Source organism: Leuciscus leuciscus (assembly GCF_965113295.1).
Source record: "Leuciscus leuciscus genome assembly, chromosome: 18".
In the NCBI taxonomy this organism is placed as follows: Eukaryota; Metazoa; Chordata; class Actinopteri; order Cypriniformes; family Leuciscidae; genus Leuciscus; species Leuciscus leuciscus.
The window spans coordinates 27,375,640-27,395,403 of NC_138742.1; the positions used below are offsets into that span (position 1 = coordinate 27,375,640).

General features: G+C 40.1%; 1 protein-coding gene across 1 annotated transcript in view; it reads right to left on the bottom strand.

Annotated features, from left to right (window-relative positions):
- LOC309480522 (PDZ domain-containing protein 4) overlaps positions 1–19,764 on the bottom strand; it is a 51,575-nt gene that overhangs the window by 6,458 nt on the left and 25,353 nt on the right. The window contains exons 2-5 of the mRNA XM_082145071.1: positions 4,397–4,662; positions 2,354–2,444; positions 2,133–2,231; positions 398–460 (exon numbers count right to left, since the gene is read on the bottom strand). Of these exons, the coding sequence (XP_082001197.1) occupies positions 398–460; positions 2,133–2,231; positions 2,354–2,444; positions 4,397–4,662 (519 nt within the window). The remainder of the gene's footprint in view (positions 1–397; positions 461–2,132; positions 2,232–2,353; positions 2,445–4,396; positions 4,663–19,764) is intronic.

The window sequence follows — 19,764 nt, forward strand, 5'->3', positions numbered from 1 at the left end:
TACAGTATATGACGGACTTGCGCTGCAAATGTTGCACTTTACTGTATTTTCAATTTTTTAAGTGATTCAAATCATATCTCAAGCAATTAAAAACCATCATGGTGAACAGTGCACATCTGAAGCGTCTCAGCTGAAGGAAATAATACATTTATCGGCTTTAATATATCGGCCAAATTTTCTTATCAGGCCGATAACATTAAAAATGAACCTTTATCGTCCGATACCGATATGGTGGCCGATATATTGTGCATCCCTATTTTTAAGCCACCAACCTTAAACCATACTCTAAAATTTGACTGGTTGATATCAAGGAAGTTGATCATTATTGGACCACTTGTGAACAGTGTGTCGTTAATCTGTTTTCAGACGGATAATAACACAGTTTGGCTTCAGTTACCTGCAGTATTCGGTCTCCCTCACGGATTCGGCCATCCTTGGCAGCAATGCTATTAGGGTTGACCTGCAATGATGATACAGAATCAGTGCCGGCGACGGGATGGTTGCTGCATACAAGAATACTATTTCTGCTGTATAAATATATAACACAAATAATCGTTTAAAACAAAAAATTACATAATTTAAATTAATACATCTCCCTCGGATATGCTGTGGGGGCAAGTGCTTACAGTCAAAACATTAAAAAAATGATACAGTGGATATTAAAATTCTACACACCCCTGTTAAAATAGCAGGTTTTGTGATGTAATGAAAATGAAACAAAGATAAATCATATCAGAACTTTTGCTCATTTAATGTGAAAACTACAACCTATGCAATACCACTGAAAATCAAAGTGACACATTTGGGAGACTGGATATATCAGAAAACAATGTTGATCAGAGTCACTTTAGCTTAAGACAGGTTTGTGTGAACTGTTTTTACAGCTTGATGATTAGTTCATTCTGAACACACTCACATACCCAATTATAAAAGGGGGTGCATACTTTTGCAGGTTGTTCTAAATTTTTATTTTTATATTATTTCTCTGAAATGTGTCACTGTGGTCTTCAGTGGCATTGCATAAGTCGCAAAAAGGATTTCTCTTAGATTTTTTTTTACACACACAAAAAAAACTTTTTTAACGAGGAGTGAATTATTTTAATTGGGTATGTGAGTGTGTTCTTTTTTATATATCCACTGCATTTAAAAAAAAAATCTTTTATTCTGAATGATGCTACACAATATCCCTGTACATTTTTATCTTCAACAGACAGAATGTACAAATAAAGTGACCGTTTCCAAACAAGTTTCCTAAACACTCCCGCTACCCTTGGCCGGTCAAGATGCCCGCCTCAAAACTTGAGCCATTGGATCAGTGTTGGGCTGGTTGGGATGCTCAAACAGCAATCTTTTGAATAACCCTATGTTGAAATACCCAACAAATGTCTTGCCTTTGCCTCTGCATATTAAACAAACAAAAAAAAATATCATGCTTCAAATGTAACATTTCATTAGGCTTCGCGTCAGGTTCTTTGCCTCCACATCGTGCATTCAAATCGTTGAATGCACTTCTAGCCGTAGATTATCACGATTATACCATGGTCATTTGCCAGCATTGACAACTTATTGATGTTTGCAGTGCAATATTTGACCTGAAAGGATAAAAATTATGGTTATTAGATCTAGCATTCTGCCCGCTCTGAATCTGACAGAGATAAAGAAGTGCGTAAGATTACATTTATTTCAATGAATGAATTATAGCATTTATTTGAATTTATTATCAAGAGAGAGACTGAGAGAAATAGTGCATTGATATAGAGATGTGATTAAACTGACTTGGAACTATCTGTGCATTAAACGGTTTTATTGCACACTTTTCAGCCAATCAGAATTGATTATTCAGCCAGACCATGATATAAAGAATTAATAATATACAGTTTGCAAAATTGAAAGCCTCTGTATTAAGTAACAAGGTGTAATTGCATTGTAATTGTCCTGTTTAAGTAGGATTATCTTGTGCACATGCACTAATTCTTGAAAGATGAAATGGTGTTCTGGATTTAATATGGTATTTTATTTAAAATAATGATTTATCTAATGCTGAGGCAGAAGGGCATAGGTTCACAATCCTCCCTGAGGCTTCATTCATAATTCATCGGTCAGCAAGATTCCCATTATTCCCCATTTCTCACCTCTCCCACGTAGATGCCCAGATCCTCTTCATCATCAGTGCGATAACACACCGTTAAACCCAGTTTATCTTGCTGACAAGATTTATACAATTCCACCTCCTGAAGAAAACGGATAGAGAGAGAGCTAAACAAACACAGATAAGATGCTCCTCTCCTGCCAGTGTTTCTGGCTAAAATAAGCTTCTTTTGTAGTAGAGGAAATTTAAAGAGACAATGTTGACCTCATACTCCAGGTCATCTTGTCTGTCCACCTCATGTTGACTAATGTCAAAGTAGTCCGTTGGGTCATAATACACGTGATCCATAGGAGAGCTGAGGAGAAAAATACAATATCTATAATTAACCACTAGAGTGACACATAGAAAAGCAGTCACAAAAAGCCAGTTTAAGTGCAACTGTTATGTGCATCCTTATGGACATTTTTGTCCTTTTCAGTTTAGTTTTTTCGATCACTTTGCCTGTGTTAATGCTAACTGCATAAAATTTGCCACAGGTGTGTATTTTTATTGGAATTTTACTATTTCACCGCCATTTCCTTTAAAAAATCTATTTTGCACTAGGTAGCCTACACAAAATACCTCCTCTCAGCACCTTTTGGACAAATTGAAACCCATTATTTTTTAATCCCAGGGCCGTTTAACTATAAAATGATGCAATCTTTTTTAAGAGGCTTTCATTCTGTTGGCAAGGCTTCAAAATTGACATTTTTACAGTTTTTTTATCAGATCGTGCCATTTTTTCAGGTTTGCAATACTCTCTTTATTCCTGTTTTCTGCTTCGGCATATTATAGAGCCAATTGGATAAATTATGCAACGATAATTGTGTGGGTGTGTTGGTATGGATGTCAGAGTGTGGTTGGTATGTGTGTTATAAAAAAAAAAGATGTGTTTGTGTGCATGTGTGTGTTTGTAGTATTGAGGGAGAAAAACTCAACTGCAAATAACAAAGCCAATCCCTGTGTCCACCAGTGGAGTTTTGCTGGCATCCAATGGGGAAAGTCTGGTACTGCGCCCAAACTAAATCTTACCGAAAGCTCATTTTTTGAGATATCAACCTCAAATTTGGAACACAACTTATTTTGATTTATGGCTTTGATTTTCTAGCCGTTTTAGTGTTCAACTTGTTTCATAAAATATATATTTTATATAAAATAATGTTCATAAATAATTTTCATAAACTTAAACCTATATAACTTTTTGGGGGAGATTTACTTATTATTATTATTATTATTATTTTACTTCAGCAATAATCTGCCAAAGGTTTTTTTTTTATGACAGTTTTGACATGGACATTTTTGTCCTCTCTGTAGCTATGTGTAACTTTTTTTAATTGATGCTCAAGGGTTAATGCATATATATTATTTAGTCAAATAATTTACATGGTTTTATAAACTGGCAATTCACTAAGTATAATAAATATTTTGGTTACATTTTATTTTAAGGTGTCCTTAACTACATTTATGTACTGAGTAATATTTACTACATTACTATATTATTAGGGTTTGGTTTAGGGTTGTACAAAATTTACTGTTATCACTACAGTAACTACAACATGTGTAACAAGGACACTGTAAAATTAAGTGTTACCAATAGTTTTAAACTGTAGAATAAATATATTGTAAGAACAGCCCAAACAAAATAGCCTGTCCATATACTTTTCATGTGAAAGCATCTGATGTCAAATATTTATTTTCTGTAAGGTAAAGTAATAATGTAACATACACTACCGTTCAAACGTTTGGGGTCAGTAATATATCTTTTTTTTTTTTTTTAAAGGATGCATTAAATAGATAAAAAATGTAAAGTAAAGACATTTATAATGTTACAAAAGTTTTATATGTAAGATAAATCCTCATTTTTTTTAATCAGTTTCCACAAAAATATGAAGCAGCACAACTGTTTTGAACATCGATAATAACAAATATTTCTTGAGCATCAAATCATCATATTAGAATGATTTCTGAAGGATCATGTGACACTGAAGACTGGAGTAATGATGCTAGAAATTCAGCTTTGATCACAGGAATAAATTACACTTTAAAATATACTCACGGCTATTTTAAATTGTAATAATATTTCACTATATATTTGTTTATACTGTATTTTTGATCAAATAAATACAGCCCAAATATAACCAACAGCACACTTGTGAAGGGTGCTGCACATTTTATTATGTTCCTACTGTACGTACATCATCATAACAGCATTGATTTTAAAACCGTGAACCCAGCGGAACCCAGTGTGTGTTCTGGAGGCCATCTTACAGCTGTCGGAAGAGGTACGGCTCCGGCATGGGTGGCAGTGGAGGGGAAGGAGGAGACGCGGGTCTGTTGTGATGGACGGCTCGGCCTAATGTCACCATGTGCTGGAAGCTGATGTCTGTCTGCGTCCCGCTGTCCACACAGTCCGTCACGAGCACCGTCCCGCCAGCAGCTCCAGGGACACCGGCTCTCCTCCTCGTGTTCCGCTTACAGCGCAGCGCCTGCAGACTCTGGTCCTGAGACAGCCGGGACAGGGCTTTACTGTTCACCTGCGTTCAGACACACACATCCATGCTGAGAACATTAACGCTTTAACTCATTAGATATGCTAAAGGGGTCGAGTCGTCCATTCTTCCGTGATATTTTTTAATGAAAGATCTTGAAAACATACAGTAGCCTACTTTTACGTTAACTCAAGTCCAAAAACAAATCTTTTGAAACTATAAGCTGAAAAAAAAAAAAACATTCAAAAATGACACACATTTACACATCAGCAGCACCTGTTCAGTGTTCAGCAGCAAGATTATTTTTATATTTTCGTTTTTTTTTTAGCAATTAGCTTGCTTAGGGTTCAGTTTTAGTAATTCTAGCAATACAAGTTTTTCTGTTTAGTATTTAGTTTCATAAGATTTAAAGTAGGCTACTAAATTCTTTTTTTTTTATATAGTTTTAGTTAACCTCAATACTTTTTGGAGCAAGAAACACTGATAGGCTAAAGTACAGTAATCACAAAAAGCATGTGACCCCTTTAACAGATACTTTTTAAGAAGATAGTTAAGGACCATTCAAACCAAGTACGATAACTATTACAAATAGTTATAGAAATATAAATTTCAGTTCATGAACGATGAAAACATTGACAGCCAATCAGAATCCACTCGACTTTAAAGTCCGCGTGAACCGGAAGTTACAAATGACTTTTCTCCAGTGTTGTGACGTATTTAGTGAAACGGATTATTGAACAGAGGGCAGGGTTTTACTGTAGCGCTCCTCCTCTCCATCTCTGCTCATAGCAGACTAACGGTTTGAGGGGAGTGGTTAAGCGTTTTTCAACCCAAGCCGTCAAGCCTACGTCATCAGAAAAGGACGACATTTCAGACCGGAAGTAACTTTTCAGACTTTGATTAAAGATTACCACGGCAAACAATTTTTTTCTGTGTATTAACTTGCACGGATTAATTGTTCACCACAAGACTAGTACAGTGAGGAAAATAAGTATTTGAACACCCTGCTATTTTGCAAGTTCTCCCACTTGGAAATCTTGGAGGGGTCTGAAATTGTCATCGTAGGTGCATGTCCACTGTGAGAGACATAATCTAAAAAAAAATAATCCAGAAATCACAATATATGATTTTTTAACTATTTATTTGTATGATACAGCTGCAAATAAGTATTTGAACACCTGTCTATCAGCTAGAATTCTGACCCTCATGGACCTGTTAGTCTGCCTTTAAAATGTCCACCTCCACTCCATTTATTATCCTAAATTAGATGCACCTGTTTGAGGTCGTTAGCTGCATAAAGACACCTGTCCACCCCATACAATCAGTAAGAATCCAACTACTAACATGGCCAAGACCAAAGAGCTGTCCAAAGACACTAGAGACAAAATTGTACACCTCCACAAGGCTGGAAAGGGCTACGGGGAAATTGCCAAGCAGCTTGGTGAAAAAAGGTCCACTGTTGGAGCAATCATTAGAAAATGGAAGAAGCTAAACATGACTGTCAATCTCCCTCGGACTGGGGCTCCATGCAAGATCTCACCTCGTGGGGTCTCAATGATCCTAAGAAAGGTGAGAAATCAGCCCAGAACTACACGGGAGGAGCTGGTCAATGACCTGAAAAGAGCTGGGACCACCGTTTCCAAGGTTACTGTTGGTAATACACTAAGACGTCATGGTTTGAAATCATGCATGGCACGGAAGGTTCCCCTGCTTAAACCAGCACATGTCAAGGCCCGTCTTAAGTTTGCCAATGACCATTTGGATGATCCAGAGGAGTCATAGGAGAAAGTCATGTGGTCAGATGAGACCAAAATAGAACTTTTTGGTCATAATTCCACTAAACGTGTTTGGAGGAAGAAGAATGATGAGTACCATCCCAAGAACACCATCCCTACTGTGAAGCATGGGGGTGGTAGCATCATGCTTTGGGGGTGTTTTTCTGCAGTAGTTTTTCATGCCGACTTTAAGGAGCGCGCGCATTTGAAGCGACAGCGCGTGCTAGTAAACTGAACGTTATCATGGGTTGGTGTGGATGCTTTTATAGTTAGAATAGAAATATAGTTATCTTTATTGTTATCGTTGTTGGTGTGAACTGGCCTTATAAGCATACAGGAAGTACAGAGAGATCATTGATGAAAAAGGCTTCACAATATGAGGTAGGGAACAAATTCAACATAAAAACGCATAGACCATATAGTTGATATGAGAGAGATTTGTTTGACTGACAGTGTGAACAGATGTTGAACGCTCATCAATGTACATAAAACAAATGTAATAAACACTCACTGATCTAACGGATGTTAGTTAAAGGGATAGTTCACCCAAAAATTGACAATTTGGTCATTATTTACAAACCATACATGTGACTCTCTTCCTTCTGTGGTACACGTAAGAAAATATTTTGAAGAATGTTTCTGTTTTTTTCCACATGATGAAAGTCAGAGGTGTCCAAAACAACACTGGACCTCATTGGCTATCATTATACGGACAAAAAAAAAAAAAAAACATTTTTCAAAATATCCTCAGGTTTGAAACAACATGAATGTGAATAAATAATGCCAATTATTATTAATATTATTTTATTTTTCTTAACACAACATAACATCTAAACATATCTACAATGGTAATTTATCAAAAGCATCACACAACATTTATGAAACACTCAGACATGTAAAAAACAAAACCTTTAATCCAACCTCCCCATTAAAAGAGCTCAGCGTGCCGTTTGTCTGCCCCCTCTGTGGGGAGAAAGAGGAAAGTATTAAGATGGGGGGAGCGTATCCAAGGAGAGATCCTGTTCATTTAGTGCTGAGGAGACAGTGGAGAAACTGCACTCAGCAGAATACAGTCTCATGGTGATGAATGACCATGATACTCGAGATCTGCAGGGAGGAGGGCTTTAAAGTGTGTGTTTAAGGGTTTAATATGAAGGATACAGTGTTGTAGATTTTATATACACAATGGAATGAAACTCTTGAAGACGGTGTTTGTTTTATGCAAAATGCCTGATTCACATTTTAGATGTTGACTCACATGTCGGTCATGACATTAGTGACTCCAGACAGCTATTATCATGCAAACACAGTTCTTGTCTACCCTTGTGAAAAACAAGTGCACTTAATAGTATTGAATGTGCTCTTACTTTCTTTTACAGTACGTGTACTTATGTGTACTAACAGTGTAGTTAGTTAACTAAGAAAGTACTGGTAATATATGGTAACTACAGGGGTTAAGGTTAGGTTTAGGGGTAGGCTCAGGGACATATTACCCAGTTATTGCAATTACTATAATTTACAGTATGTACATGGGGAAACTATAAAATAAAGTGCTACCATACTAAGTAGGGTATATTTTTAAAAACCTGTACTTACAGATAATATTAATGAAATTAAAGGCACCTTAAGTGTACTTAAAGAGAGCACACTTTTTTTTTTTAAAGTGCACTTTGTAATTTTAAATTAAAAGTTTTATTCTAAAGTACATGTTATGTCGTCGTGTAATTTATATAATTAATCATTTTTTCATGGTTTAAGTACACTTATTTTGATGTTTTGACTAACATACAAAAGCACATGTACAAGTAATTGAATATAATTTAACTGTAGTTTATTTAATATTACATTTAAAGTTAATATATTTTTAAATGTACTATATTGCAACATCATCAGAAATATATTTACAGTTTTTCTCAGTCGCTTTGGTGCATTTCTCAGATCAGAAATGAAATTCTCAAAACCACTTGTTCAACCTCCACATCATCTAGTCCCTTGTGCACATCATAAAAGCAGTTGCGATTGCTTTGGGACATTCATGCAATTGATTATGTACAATTGTCTGCGGTTTCCTACATTATCAGTTGCTAATGCCATGTCGCTCAAAATGTATTAAATAGTTCTCTGTGCAATAGTCTAACCCCTCAAAACATCTAGTCATTGGTTCCTCGTTTAAGTCATTAAATGCAAAATGGTTGATCTAGTTGTCATAAACTTGACTTTCACTAATGAAGAGAATGTAGATCAACCAATGAGAAACCAGTTCTCTGAAATAGCTCAAAGTTGCATCTCATGAACCTTCAATTGGCGAGCATATATAAACAGAGGACAACACAAGAGTTACAAACTCTGACAATGGATGAACATCCAGGAAACGATCAGGGTCAACAGCTGAGAGGAAGAGGAGTAAGGATGCGTGGTGGAAGGGTACGGAGGAAGAGGAAGAAGAGGCCAAGGCCTCAGTTCAATTCTGAGACAGAATTTCTGCACAGAAGCTGCACAGGACGTGAGAGGACGCTGGCGTTGTTTGTTCGCCGCTTCTCCGTCCAAAAGTCTATCCCTATGCTAAACTAGCATTATCGTTTCAACTTTACTGACCACGATTGTCAACTGTAATCCAGTACCTCTCCATCTGTATGGATTATATTAATTTGGATGTCAACTTACCTGCCATCAGCTTCGACGGCTTCTACCATTGACCAACACCACCAGCACGTTGCTGCCATCCGGATTTCTCCGTGGTAACATCACCGCAACCGGCAGCTCATCTCTGGGTAACTCCACAACAAACTTTTGCCCTTCTCAACGGGAAACGCTAGCTGGCTCAGCTATCGCCATTTTAAATCGCCCGCTGCCTGCCTGACGCTTACATCCTGGATTTTCTCACCACTTCATCTTCTTCTCCAGCACTGCTACTGCGAGGTAGACCCCTGGACAGTCTGCTGCTGTCCGGGTGCAGTTAGGCTTCGTTGCCTGGGACTGCTGCCTCCAGTTAGAATCTGCTAGCCGCTACCAAGTCAGTAGACGGCTAGCTAACGTTACCGAATGACAGTTTTGGCTTCGGCAGCTTCGGCTACTTGACAGTGGCTTACACAGTCGACCTCTCAATCCCTGTCTTCTCTGCTCATCATCCACGTTCACCAAGCTTCGTCCACCGTGGCTTTCAGTCAGTTTTGCCGACTGACCTGTCGTGTCGAAACTTTCCCATCAGCTAACGTGTGACTGTAGTCTTTACCCTTACCAGCCAACTATGTCATTTACATACTCTATATTACAACTGTACAAGCTGAATACCCCTATATCTCCATTCTGTATTTCCATCATAAAAAAACTCGGTCTTCTACGTCGCCCCCGCTACATCCATCGAAGCTCCCGTAGAAAGATTGTTTACTCGGGGTTCAACCACAACATTCCGTCCATCTGGTCCAACGCTCGCCCTGTCGCTTCCTGCTTACGTCATCACAACAAACAGCACGTGCGCTCCGCCTGCCTACAAACACTAGTCAAATCCGATCAGATTATGCAAAACCAACCACTCCTCAGATTAGCCCTTTTTAACACCCGCTCTCTCAGCAACAAAGGCTCCATTCTCAGTGAATTTATTTTGGACAATAATCTGGATTTCCTCTGCTTAACTGAAACTTGGCAAAAACCACTGGAATACTTCTCTCTCAACCAATCTACACCAGCTGGATTTACATACTTAGACAAACCACGACATGAGGGGCGCGGTGGCGGAATTGCAATAATACACAAACATGATATCAAAACGACCACAGTACCCATCCCCACTCCTGCTTCATTTGAACACTTATCATTCAAACTGTCTGGCACTAAACCCCTGGTCATTGCAACTATCTACCGCCCCCCCAAAACAAACCCTGCATTACTCTCTGATCTATCTGAATTTCTATCCCAACTCTGTGCCATATCACCATCCATTCTTCTGTTAGGTGACTTCAACATCCATATTGACTCCACAGACTCCAAAACAACCACCGATTTCCTGGACATCTTACACTTTTTCAATATCAGCCAACATATTGATTTTCCCACCCACAAAAAAGGTCACACTCTTGACCTGGTTTGTTCATCTGGTACCACCATTAACAATATAACCCAAACTGACCTCACCATTTCCGACCACCTGGCTATTACCATTGACATCGACATCCCATCTCCACCCACCAAGCAAAAACGCACAATAACATTCAGGAACCTCAAATCCATTGACACCACATCTTTCTCCTCCATATTGACAACCACCATTGCAAAATCCATTGTCCCCCTAAACACGTCCCCAACTGTCCTCGTCAACGCCTACAATGATGTACTCTCATCCTGTCTCAATACCATCGCCCCCCTTAAAACCAAATCCGTCTCCTTCACACACTCCGCACCTTGGTACACTAACCAACTCCGCCTCCTCAAAGCCAAATGCCGACAACTGGAACGACTCACCAAAAAAAACGGTCTTACTGTCCACCTGGAAGCCTACAAACTTCACAGACAACAATACAAAGACGCCCTCAACTCTGCCCGCTCCTCCTACTACTCCTCTGTCATCCAATCCGGCTCCAACAGTCCCAAGACCCTCTTCTCTACAATCAACAAACTTCTGAAACCCATGAACACAATCTCCAACTCCTTCACCACCACTAAGTGTGACTTGTTCCTCTCCTTCTTCAAAACCAAGATCGACATCATCCATAATCAACTAGCCCATAGCACCCCCTACCCAACCCCTGGACCTCCACCACCCTCCCCTCCATCCCATTCTCTCTCTTCATTCTCTCCAATCACTGAAACTGAAGTATCAACCATAATCTCCAGCATGAAGTCCTCAACCTCTCCGCTTGATCCTATTCCCACATTTCTTACCAAGGTTTGCCTCCCCTCACTTTCCCCCCTCATCACCAACTTAATCAACTCCTCTCTGGCCTCCGGTATTGTCCCCTCACCGCTCAAGCTTGCTGCCATCACCCCCATATTGAAAAAACCTGGTTTGGACCCAGACATTCCCGACAATTACCGTCCCATCTCAAACCTCCCATTTCTGTCCAAAATCCTGGAGCGCTCTGTTGCAACTCAACTTCAAACATACCTCAACTCCAAAAATCTATATGAACCATTCCAATCTGGCTTCCGCTCTAAACACAGCACCGAAACTGCCCTCCTCAAAATCACCAACGACATTCTACTTGCTGCCGACTCTGGTCTCCTCACCATCCTCATCCTCCTAGACCTCAGTGCAGCCTTTGACACCATCAAACACTCCATCCTCCTTTCACGCCTTCAGCACCTAATTGGAATAACTGGCTCCGTACTAACCTGGTTCACCTCCTATCTCTCTGACAGACACCATTATATCTCTATAAACAACTGCATGTCTTCTGCCACTCCAGTCACTCATGGTGTCCCCCAGGGTTCAGTTCTTGGCCCCCTTCTCTTCATCCTGTACATGCTCCCCCTTGGACAGATCCTCCGTCAACATGGTCTCCACTTCCACTGCTATGCTGATGACACCCAACTCTATCTCTCCTCAAGACCATCACAGCCTCCACCCACTCAACCCTTACAGCCTGCCTCACTGACATTAAATCATGGATGCAAGAAAACTTTCTCCAACTCAACTGCAATAAATCAGAGATTCTCATAATTGGTCCTAACTCCCTCACCCAACATGCCCAGACATTTTCCCTCAACATCGACGGCTCCAATGTCACCACTTCCACCTACATCCGCAACCTTGGAACCATCTTCGATCCTACCCTCTCCTTTGTACCACATGTCAACCACATCACCAAAATTGCCTTCTTTCACCTCCGTAACATTGCACGGCTACGTCCCTCCCTGTCTACCATTGCAGCTAAATCACTCATCCATGCCCTTATCACCTCCAGATTGGACTATTGCAACAGCATTCTTTACGGACTACCAAACAAAACCATTGATAAACTTCAATATGTACAGAACTCAGCTGCCCGCCTTCTCACCTCCACCCGCCGCCGCGAACATATCACCCCTGTCCTCTATAACCTCCACTGGCTCCCAGTCAAATACAGGATCAACTTCAAAATACTTCTCCTCACATACAAAGCCCTTAACAACCTTGCCCCTCCATACCTCTCCGGCCTACTAACCCGCCACACTCACGCCCGCCTCCTCAGGTCCGTTGGTGCTGACACACTCAAGACCATCAGAACTAAGCACCGGACCTGGGGAGACAGAGCCTTCTCCGCTGCTGCACCTACCCTCTGGAACGCCCTCCCTGACCACATCAAACAGTCAAGCACCTTAACATCCTTCAAACAGGCCCTCAAAACTCACCTCTTTGAGCTTGCTTTTCCCTGTTAACAGATTTTCCCGGTTCTTCATCTTCATCCCTTACATCGTCTCCTCTCTTGCTTTGCTTCTGCTTGTCCTTGGTCCTTCTTATATTTTTGTTATCCATGTAACCCTGTCTATATACCTTGTTTGTTTACTGTTTTAGTTTTTCTTTCAATGTAAACCAATTAACTGTAAAGCGTCTTTGAGTGTCATGAAAAGCGCTATAAAAAATAAATGTATTATTATTATTATTATTAAGGGCATAGGCGCATATCGGATGAAATAAGGGCCACTATTGTGGAGCATGTTGTCAGTCATGGGCTTACACTGGCTGAGGCAGGTCGAAGGGTGCAGCCAAACATTGGGAGATCGACCATATCCTCAATAGTTCAAACGTTTCGTAGAGAGAACAGGTGTCAACCAATGTGCAATGTACTGTTATACTGTATACTTGCTGTAATGATTCATAATACAGTAGTCCATTTGTATTTTGCAGCATATATATACAGCAAATATACTTTATACAGATACAAACTGCAAAACACAAACACACACATGTGTATTTTTTTATATATATTTGTGTGTGCAAATTTTTTCCCTATATTTTATGTGAAAAATCAATCATGTGTTTTGCATTTCTGCATTTTTCCTCCAAAGGACTGCAAGATTACCTCACGGGTGGCAGAGGACCTCTGTTCACAGCTCAACAGGAGGAGGCTATTCGCACCATGCTCAGAGCAAACAATGCCATTAGATTAAGGGAGATACAGTGCCATTATAGAAGACAACAATGTCTTTGAAAACATCCAATCTGTTAGCATCTCAAAAATCGACAGGGTGCTGAAGACACCACATGAGCATGAAACAGCTGTACCGTGTTAGCCTGGAAATCCAAGCATGCATTTGAAAATCTCACTGCACGCAATTGGATAACACTATGACCAATCACAACAATTAGCCCTTTACGCTTAGCTACCAGCGGAGCTAACTGGTAGATTAGACTCTTGCCGTATCCGGTTGGCAAAACAGCAAAAACGCCCTTCTTGCAAAGGAACAATTCGAGTGTCGTCTTCTGTTCCTCTTTTAGATAAAAAGCCAAGTCTAACTCGTTCATTGTAGCGGCCAAAGCCATTTCAAACAACTGGTGTTCATCCATAGCCATCTTGCAATATTTACTAATGCATTCGACGTCACAGCGCTGTCGTCATCTGTTTAGCTCGCCTCAGGCCCGCCTATATCAGATAACCCGATGTGATTGGTGCAGCCTGGATACAAGGGCATATTTAATGAGCATCATTACTCGACGCTGAGCAAATTCAACTTGTGCTCTCGCGAGAACTCTGGATTTCCAGGGTAGTACCGTGTGCCATTCGAAAGGAATAATGACAGAGTAAAGGAGCTACGGTACCAGTATGTACTGGGTGTGTGACTACAGCAACATTTTATAGTGATATCTAGTACAGTAAGCCTGACCTGTACACATTTTCTATGGCTGTAGAAGAACAAAAGCACATGCAATATGTATGAATTTGAGGTAACTGTATCTTGTCCAAAATGAAAATGGATGTAATTCATGAAACTAATTTTGTGTGTTCTGGGATACTGTGTATAATGGAATTGGAGTCAAGTGAACCATCTCACAACTTCATAAATGTGGACGAGGCTGGCTTCAACCTGACCAGAAGCAGAAGGCGTGGTCGAAATGCCATCGGCCACAGAGCTACTGTTGGTTTGCCAGGCCAACGGGGAGGAAATATCACTATGTGTGCTGCTATTCCAGAGCTCGGCGGGCTAACTCATATTCCCCTTATAGGGCCATTCAACACACAGCATCTCCTCACCTTCTCAGAGACCCTCGACAGGACTCTCATCCCTGATGATGAGAGGGGTCCATTTCGAGACGATTTACCAAAGTATGTGGTAATTTGGGATAATGTGAGATTCCATCACTCACACGCCATCAGGCAATGGTTTGTGACCCACTATAGGATGCTGATGGAATTCCTCCCACATTATTCTCCATTCCTTAACCCAACGGAGGAGTTCTTCTCAGCATGGAGGTGGAAGGTCTATGATCGCCAGCCACACACTCAGATGACCCTGCTGGCTGCCATGGATGAAGCCTGTGAGGACATCACAGTAGACGCCTGCAGAGGTTGGTTAAGACATCCCAAATGATTGTTTCCACATTGCATTGCAAGGGAAGATATTGGTTGTGTTGTAGATGAGAATCTGTGGCCCGACAGACTGGCACATCAAGCGTGCAATTCCTCATACAGTGCTGCATGCAAAAGTTCTGCCTTTAGGGTCCTTCCTGACCACTAGTAAAAGTGTATCTGTGAATCCTATCCAGTCTCTTTCAATCAATAACTCACGTACAGTAGTGTGTAAATTTGTACTTTTGAAATGGATATATGGCATACAGAAGAAGCGCAGCTTTATACATTTCAATACAGTAACTGCCATCCAAACTGTTGCCATAGTTTACATCAGGTAATACTAACAGAGTGCAGTGTTTTATTGACAACATGACTAAGCATTTTGACTATCTTGTTTGTGAACAATGACACAAGGACTTTTCATTCTGATGGCACTGATAAATACTTACTTTTAAGAGATGAACTAAAGATTTTGAGTAAGTTACAGGCTTTTGCAGGTAATTCAATGTGTGGTGCGGTTTGTACAAATTGATTTGAGAATGCACATACTTCTTTGCAAATATTAAAGATGATTTGAGAAATGCACCAAAGCGACTGAGAAAAACTGTAAATACATGACATACAGGTTTCAACAGATATTACATTAAAGTATATTTTAGTTTACCATAAATGCTTGTCAGTACATTCAGCAGTATATTTAACCATATTTCAAAAACAATATAATTGTGAAATGATATATAAAGATGTACTTAACCAAGTTCAGCTAACTGCATTGAAGATAAATTTAAACTATAATACGTTTCTATTTAATTGCAATTAACATGCAGTTATACAGGTATGTATGAAAACATAACATTCAGTTTACATTTAAAGTCCCCCTGTGGTGAAAGTCAAGTGTTTAATGTTGTTTATATGTCTATGTGGTGTTTTAATGTGCTTTAAGACAAAGCATGTGCAGATTCATAAGTCGACAGCATTGCTGAGTATTTTCTCCTTAAAACTGCAGTGAACCAAAGACAGTCTCAAAAACACGGTTTGAAATCGCTGGTGTTTCTGACGTCACAAACTACCTTGTAACCAATCAGATCAACGTGTGATCGTCAACGATTGGATCTCTGAGCTGGAGTGAGTGAGTGGAGGCGGGGCTCATTTGCATATGAGCAAATGCATATTGCATATACTAAATGAGGCAAGGGTGTAGAGTTACATTCAAGCTATTTTAAGGCATGAAGAAGGAAACATTTTTTAAATATGTAATTTTGGTGATCAAAGATGAGTTTTAAGGGATACAATTATTGACTACAAAGGGACTTTAAACACATTATATGGTATATTATTTATATTATAAGTACTCTCTATAAAAGTATGCTGAAGTGTTTTCTTTTCACACGAGTGAAAACCAATATTGTTTGCCAAGTTTATGTTTCCACTTCTCACTGTTATTGGATGTAACTGGGAGGCTGTAGGGGGATCATCTTTGACCTCTGACCTTTGTGCCCCCCTGACCTCTCCTAGAAGCTTATGGATGACTAGCACGTGTATGAAAGCGTTCCCACCTAAATGATTCCACTGTGTTTGTGTGTAGGTATGGCTGAGACTGGTAATCCCCGCGGCGAGAGAGACTGGTAATTAGGGATTAGTGTGATAATATTCAGCAGGATTCAGATGGAAACAGCGTGAGCTTCAGTTCAGACTCAGGTCCGAGTGGGAGGATTCATCAAAGAAACACAGCCAGAACACCCAGAGCAAAGACACGTTTCCTCCCTCGCTTTCCCCCTACAGCGACTCAAATGTAAATTCTGATGGTCTAAATACTATGTGAAGTTAGTACGAAGCTATTCCTCATAGACGCACACACTGCATGTTTCTGAAAGAATGCATTGTCATTAATAGGCCAAACTAAACCTGTTCACAAATCCATAAGTTGCCCAACATACTCATATGAGACACTCAAATGTGTCTTGCTACGCAAACATGATTTTTGCACAGCATTCATTACAAGCACAATGCAAGTATGCTAAGTGTTGTATTCCCAGTGTTTCCACACTGTAGTGGATCTGCTCATTTGTGTTCTAGTGAACATTAGCTAACGTTCTAACTTGGGATGAGCAAAATTACACATTTTTATAATAGACAAGTGAAGTCCTATATAATCAGTCTGATTCGTGTCCACAGCCCCTGATCAGATATGCTTGTTTATGGACACTTTGATCCTGGAAAAATATTCAATCAACCAATCAGATTTGAGGGACAAGTTTACAGTTGATGTCAAGTTTAGGCTTACAACCAGGGTTAGGTGCGTCTACATCAGTTATTCACCTATCATTTACTAACTTATGGGTAGTGTTGGGTTTAGGTGTAGAAATATGGCTAGAATTAAAGGGGAACTATGCAGTTTTTTTTGTGTTTTTTTTGCTTAAATTTACCTTAACTGAACAGCTTCTGAGTCATTGGAATGGTTATATGACTTTTTTCGGGTTGAAGGATATCAGTGATATCAGGTCTCGCAATGCACAAATGCATATGACCAGAGGGAGAAGATGGGACGGGGGAGAGTCGCCAACGAGTTTTTTACGACAGTGTTGTCAAATATCTATTCCGAAGCTGTAGGGGGAGCTCTATAGAGAAACCTGCGAGCAAAAAGCGAAGAGATTGCCAAAACTGCATAGCGGCGCTTTAAATTTTCGGACAGGAATGTTGTTCCAGGATCAACAAAATATGTAGACCCAGGAACACATCAAACTCGACAAAACCAGGAGGTGCTTTTAGGTCTTAGTTGTTCAAAGTAGGCTATATGTTCTGCTATGTCTCTGAGAAAAAAACAAAGAGCACAACACACAAGTACGAATTATGTTCTCTTTCACGTTTAATTGCTCTTTTATAAGCTCTTTTTAATGTCAAGGAATTGCCGTTCTTTATTTGCTCTTTCAACGTGTCAATTTTGTATATATTTACAAATATATTTATGTCATCGCCACAATATCTTCATACCACCCAGCTCTAATGGACGCTAAATGTTCAAATTGTAAAAGTTGTGCAGTGTTTTCCATCCTTTACTAGAACTTACATGATTTACCCGAGCACATCATTTTTTATTTTTTTTGTCCTCGTAATTTTTTATCAAACTAAAATCCACTCCCTCTTGGAGCAACATCTCTTCTCTTCTCTGATGATGTGTTAACTGGCGTGAGGGCGGGGCAATAACCTGTCACTCACATGAGATCCACCAATAGCAAACCACAACCATCCAATCAATTCCCAATGGACAAAATCAAGTCCCGTCCTACATTTCTTTCTCCTTCGAGAAGCCGTTTCACTCGGATATACATCACAATACAGAATAAAACACTATAATAACTTATTTTTCATGCCGATTTAAAAATTCTACCTCACTAATCAACTAGTCTACAGTCCTGGCTTTTCTTAATGCACAATACTGGTCTCGTTCCACCAACATTTTTCTCATTCAATATCCCGTTTCACTTCACTGGAATTCTTTATATTACGGAATTAAAATTATTAGTGAATGGCATTTCAGAGCGACTGAATCCATGTGGAAACCTGCGTACAGTATTATTGTGTCGGCACAGACTCCATGCGGGACATTTGCTGAGAGTGACCTTGTCCGCTGTCTGGAGATTTCTATATAAACTGGTTTGTCCCTCCCAAATCCATTTCAACACAATATTAGTGCTGCTCTGTTGTGCCCAAATATGCCACATTGGGCTTGAAGATTCATTGTCCCTCAGCTTTTAATAGTCTTGCTGTAAAGGCCACTCTTCTCCGCTGTCTTCCCGTCATATCATTTCCAAGGATACGACCGTCAGGGGCACTGGCTTTCATAAACGCAATCATGCACACAGTTTAACACGCCTTCCCCAGCCAGAGCTATAAACACACACACATACTTGGAGTGTAGTTTGGACGGACGGTTTAATTAACAGTAAGCGATGATTTATTACATAGGAGATGTCCTCATCTCCGGCACGGAGGCATAACCGCGTCCCCAGACACTAATTCAAGCGGGCGTAATGCGGGAAACATCTCAAGCCGCACGTCCGCTCCTGTGTCTGCAGGGTTACAGGTCCAGAGACACATACAAGATTGCAGAGGGACACAACTATAGGTGTAGAGAGAAGAAAGTCTTCAGTATTCCTTCTGAAGCTGGAGTACGGAGAGCAGACGGGGGATGGAAGGGGACATTCAAAGAAGGTGACAGACAGAGAGAGACAAAACAGGGGGAAGGGAAAGAGAGCATGATGGGGAGATTCAGAGAGACTATCTCGGCCTCTACTGCCCAGTCGGCAGCAGTATAACCATGACTGGCACTAAAGGCTATTTACAACCTATAGATCATTACTTTTAGTTATTATTGCTGATAATAATTGGATTATTTATACTATATTTTTCAATTTATTATAATATAGAAATATTATGTTTTGGGAAGTCCAAACTACACTCCAAGTATGTGTGTGTGTTTATAGCTCTGGCTGGGGAAGGCGTGTTAAACTGTGTGCATGATTGCGTTTATGAAAGCCAGTGCCCCTGACCGTCGTATCCTTGGACTTTTTATTAATCAATATTGCAAATATTTTGTGCATTAGGCTAGTTGAATCAAAATTGATTTCAATAGAGTTTTGGATTAGCATGTTGCTAAGCTAATCGTGTAACACCATGTCCTAACCAGACGCGATGCGATAAGAGTCCAGCGACAAGCAATTTGCGACGCGACTACGTCAAAAATCAATCAAAACCCACAGCCAATCAGAACAGCGTCGGTCTCGCGGCAAGTGCACAGCATAGACATAATAAATACATAGACGCCCTATTGGCCGCTTTGGAACGTTGCTGCGATACGTCAACACGTCCGCCATTTTGCGGAGGGC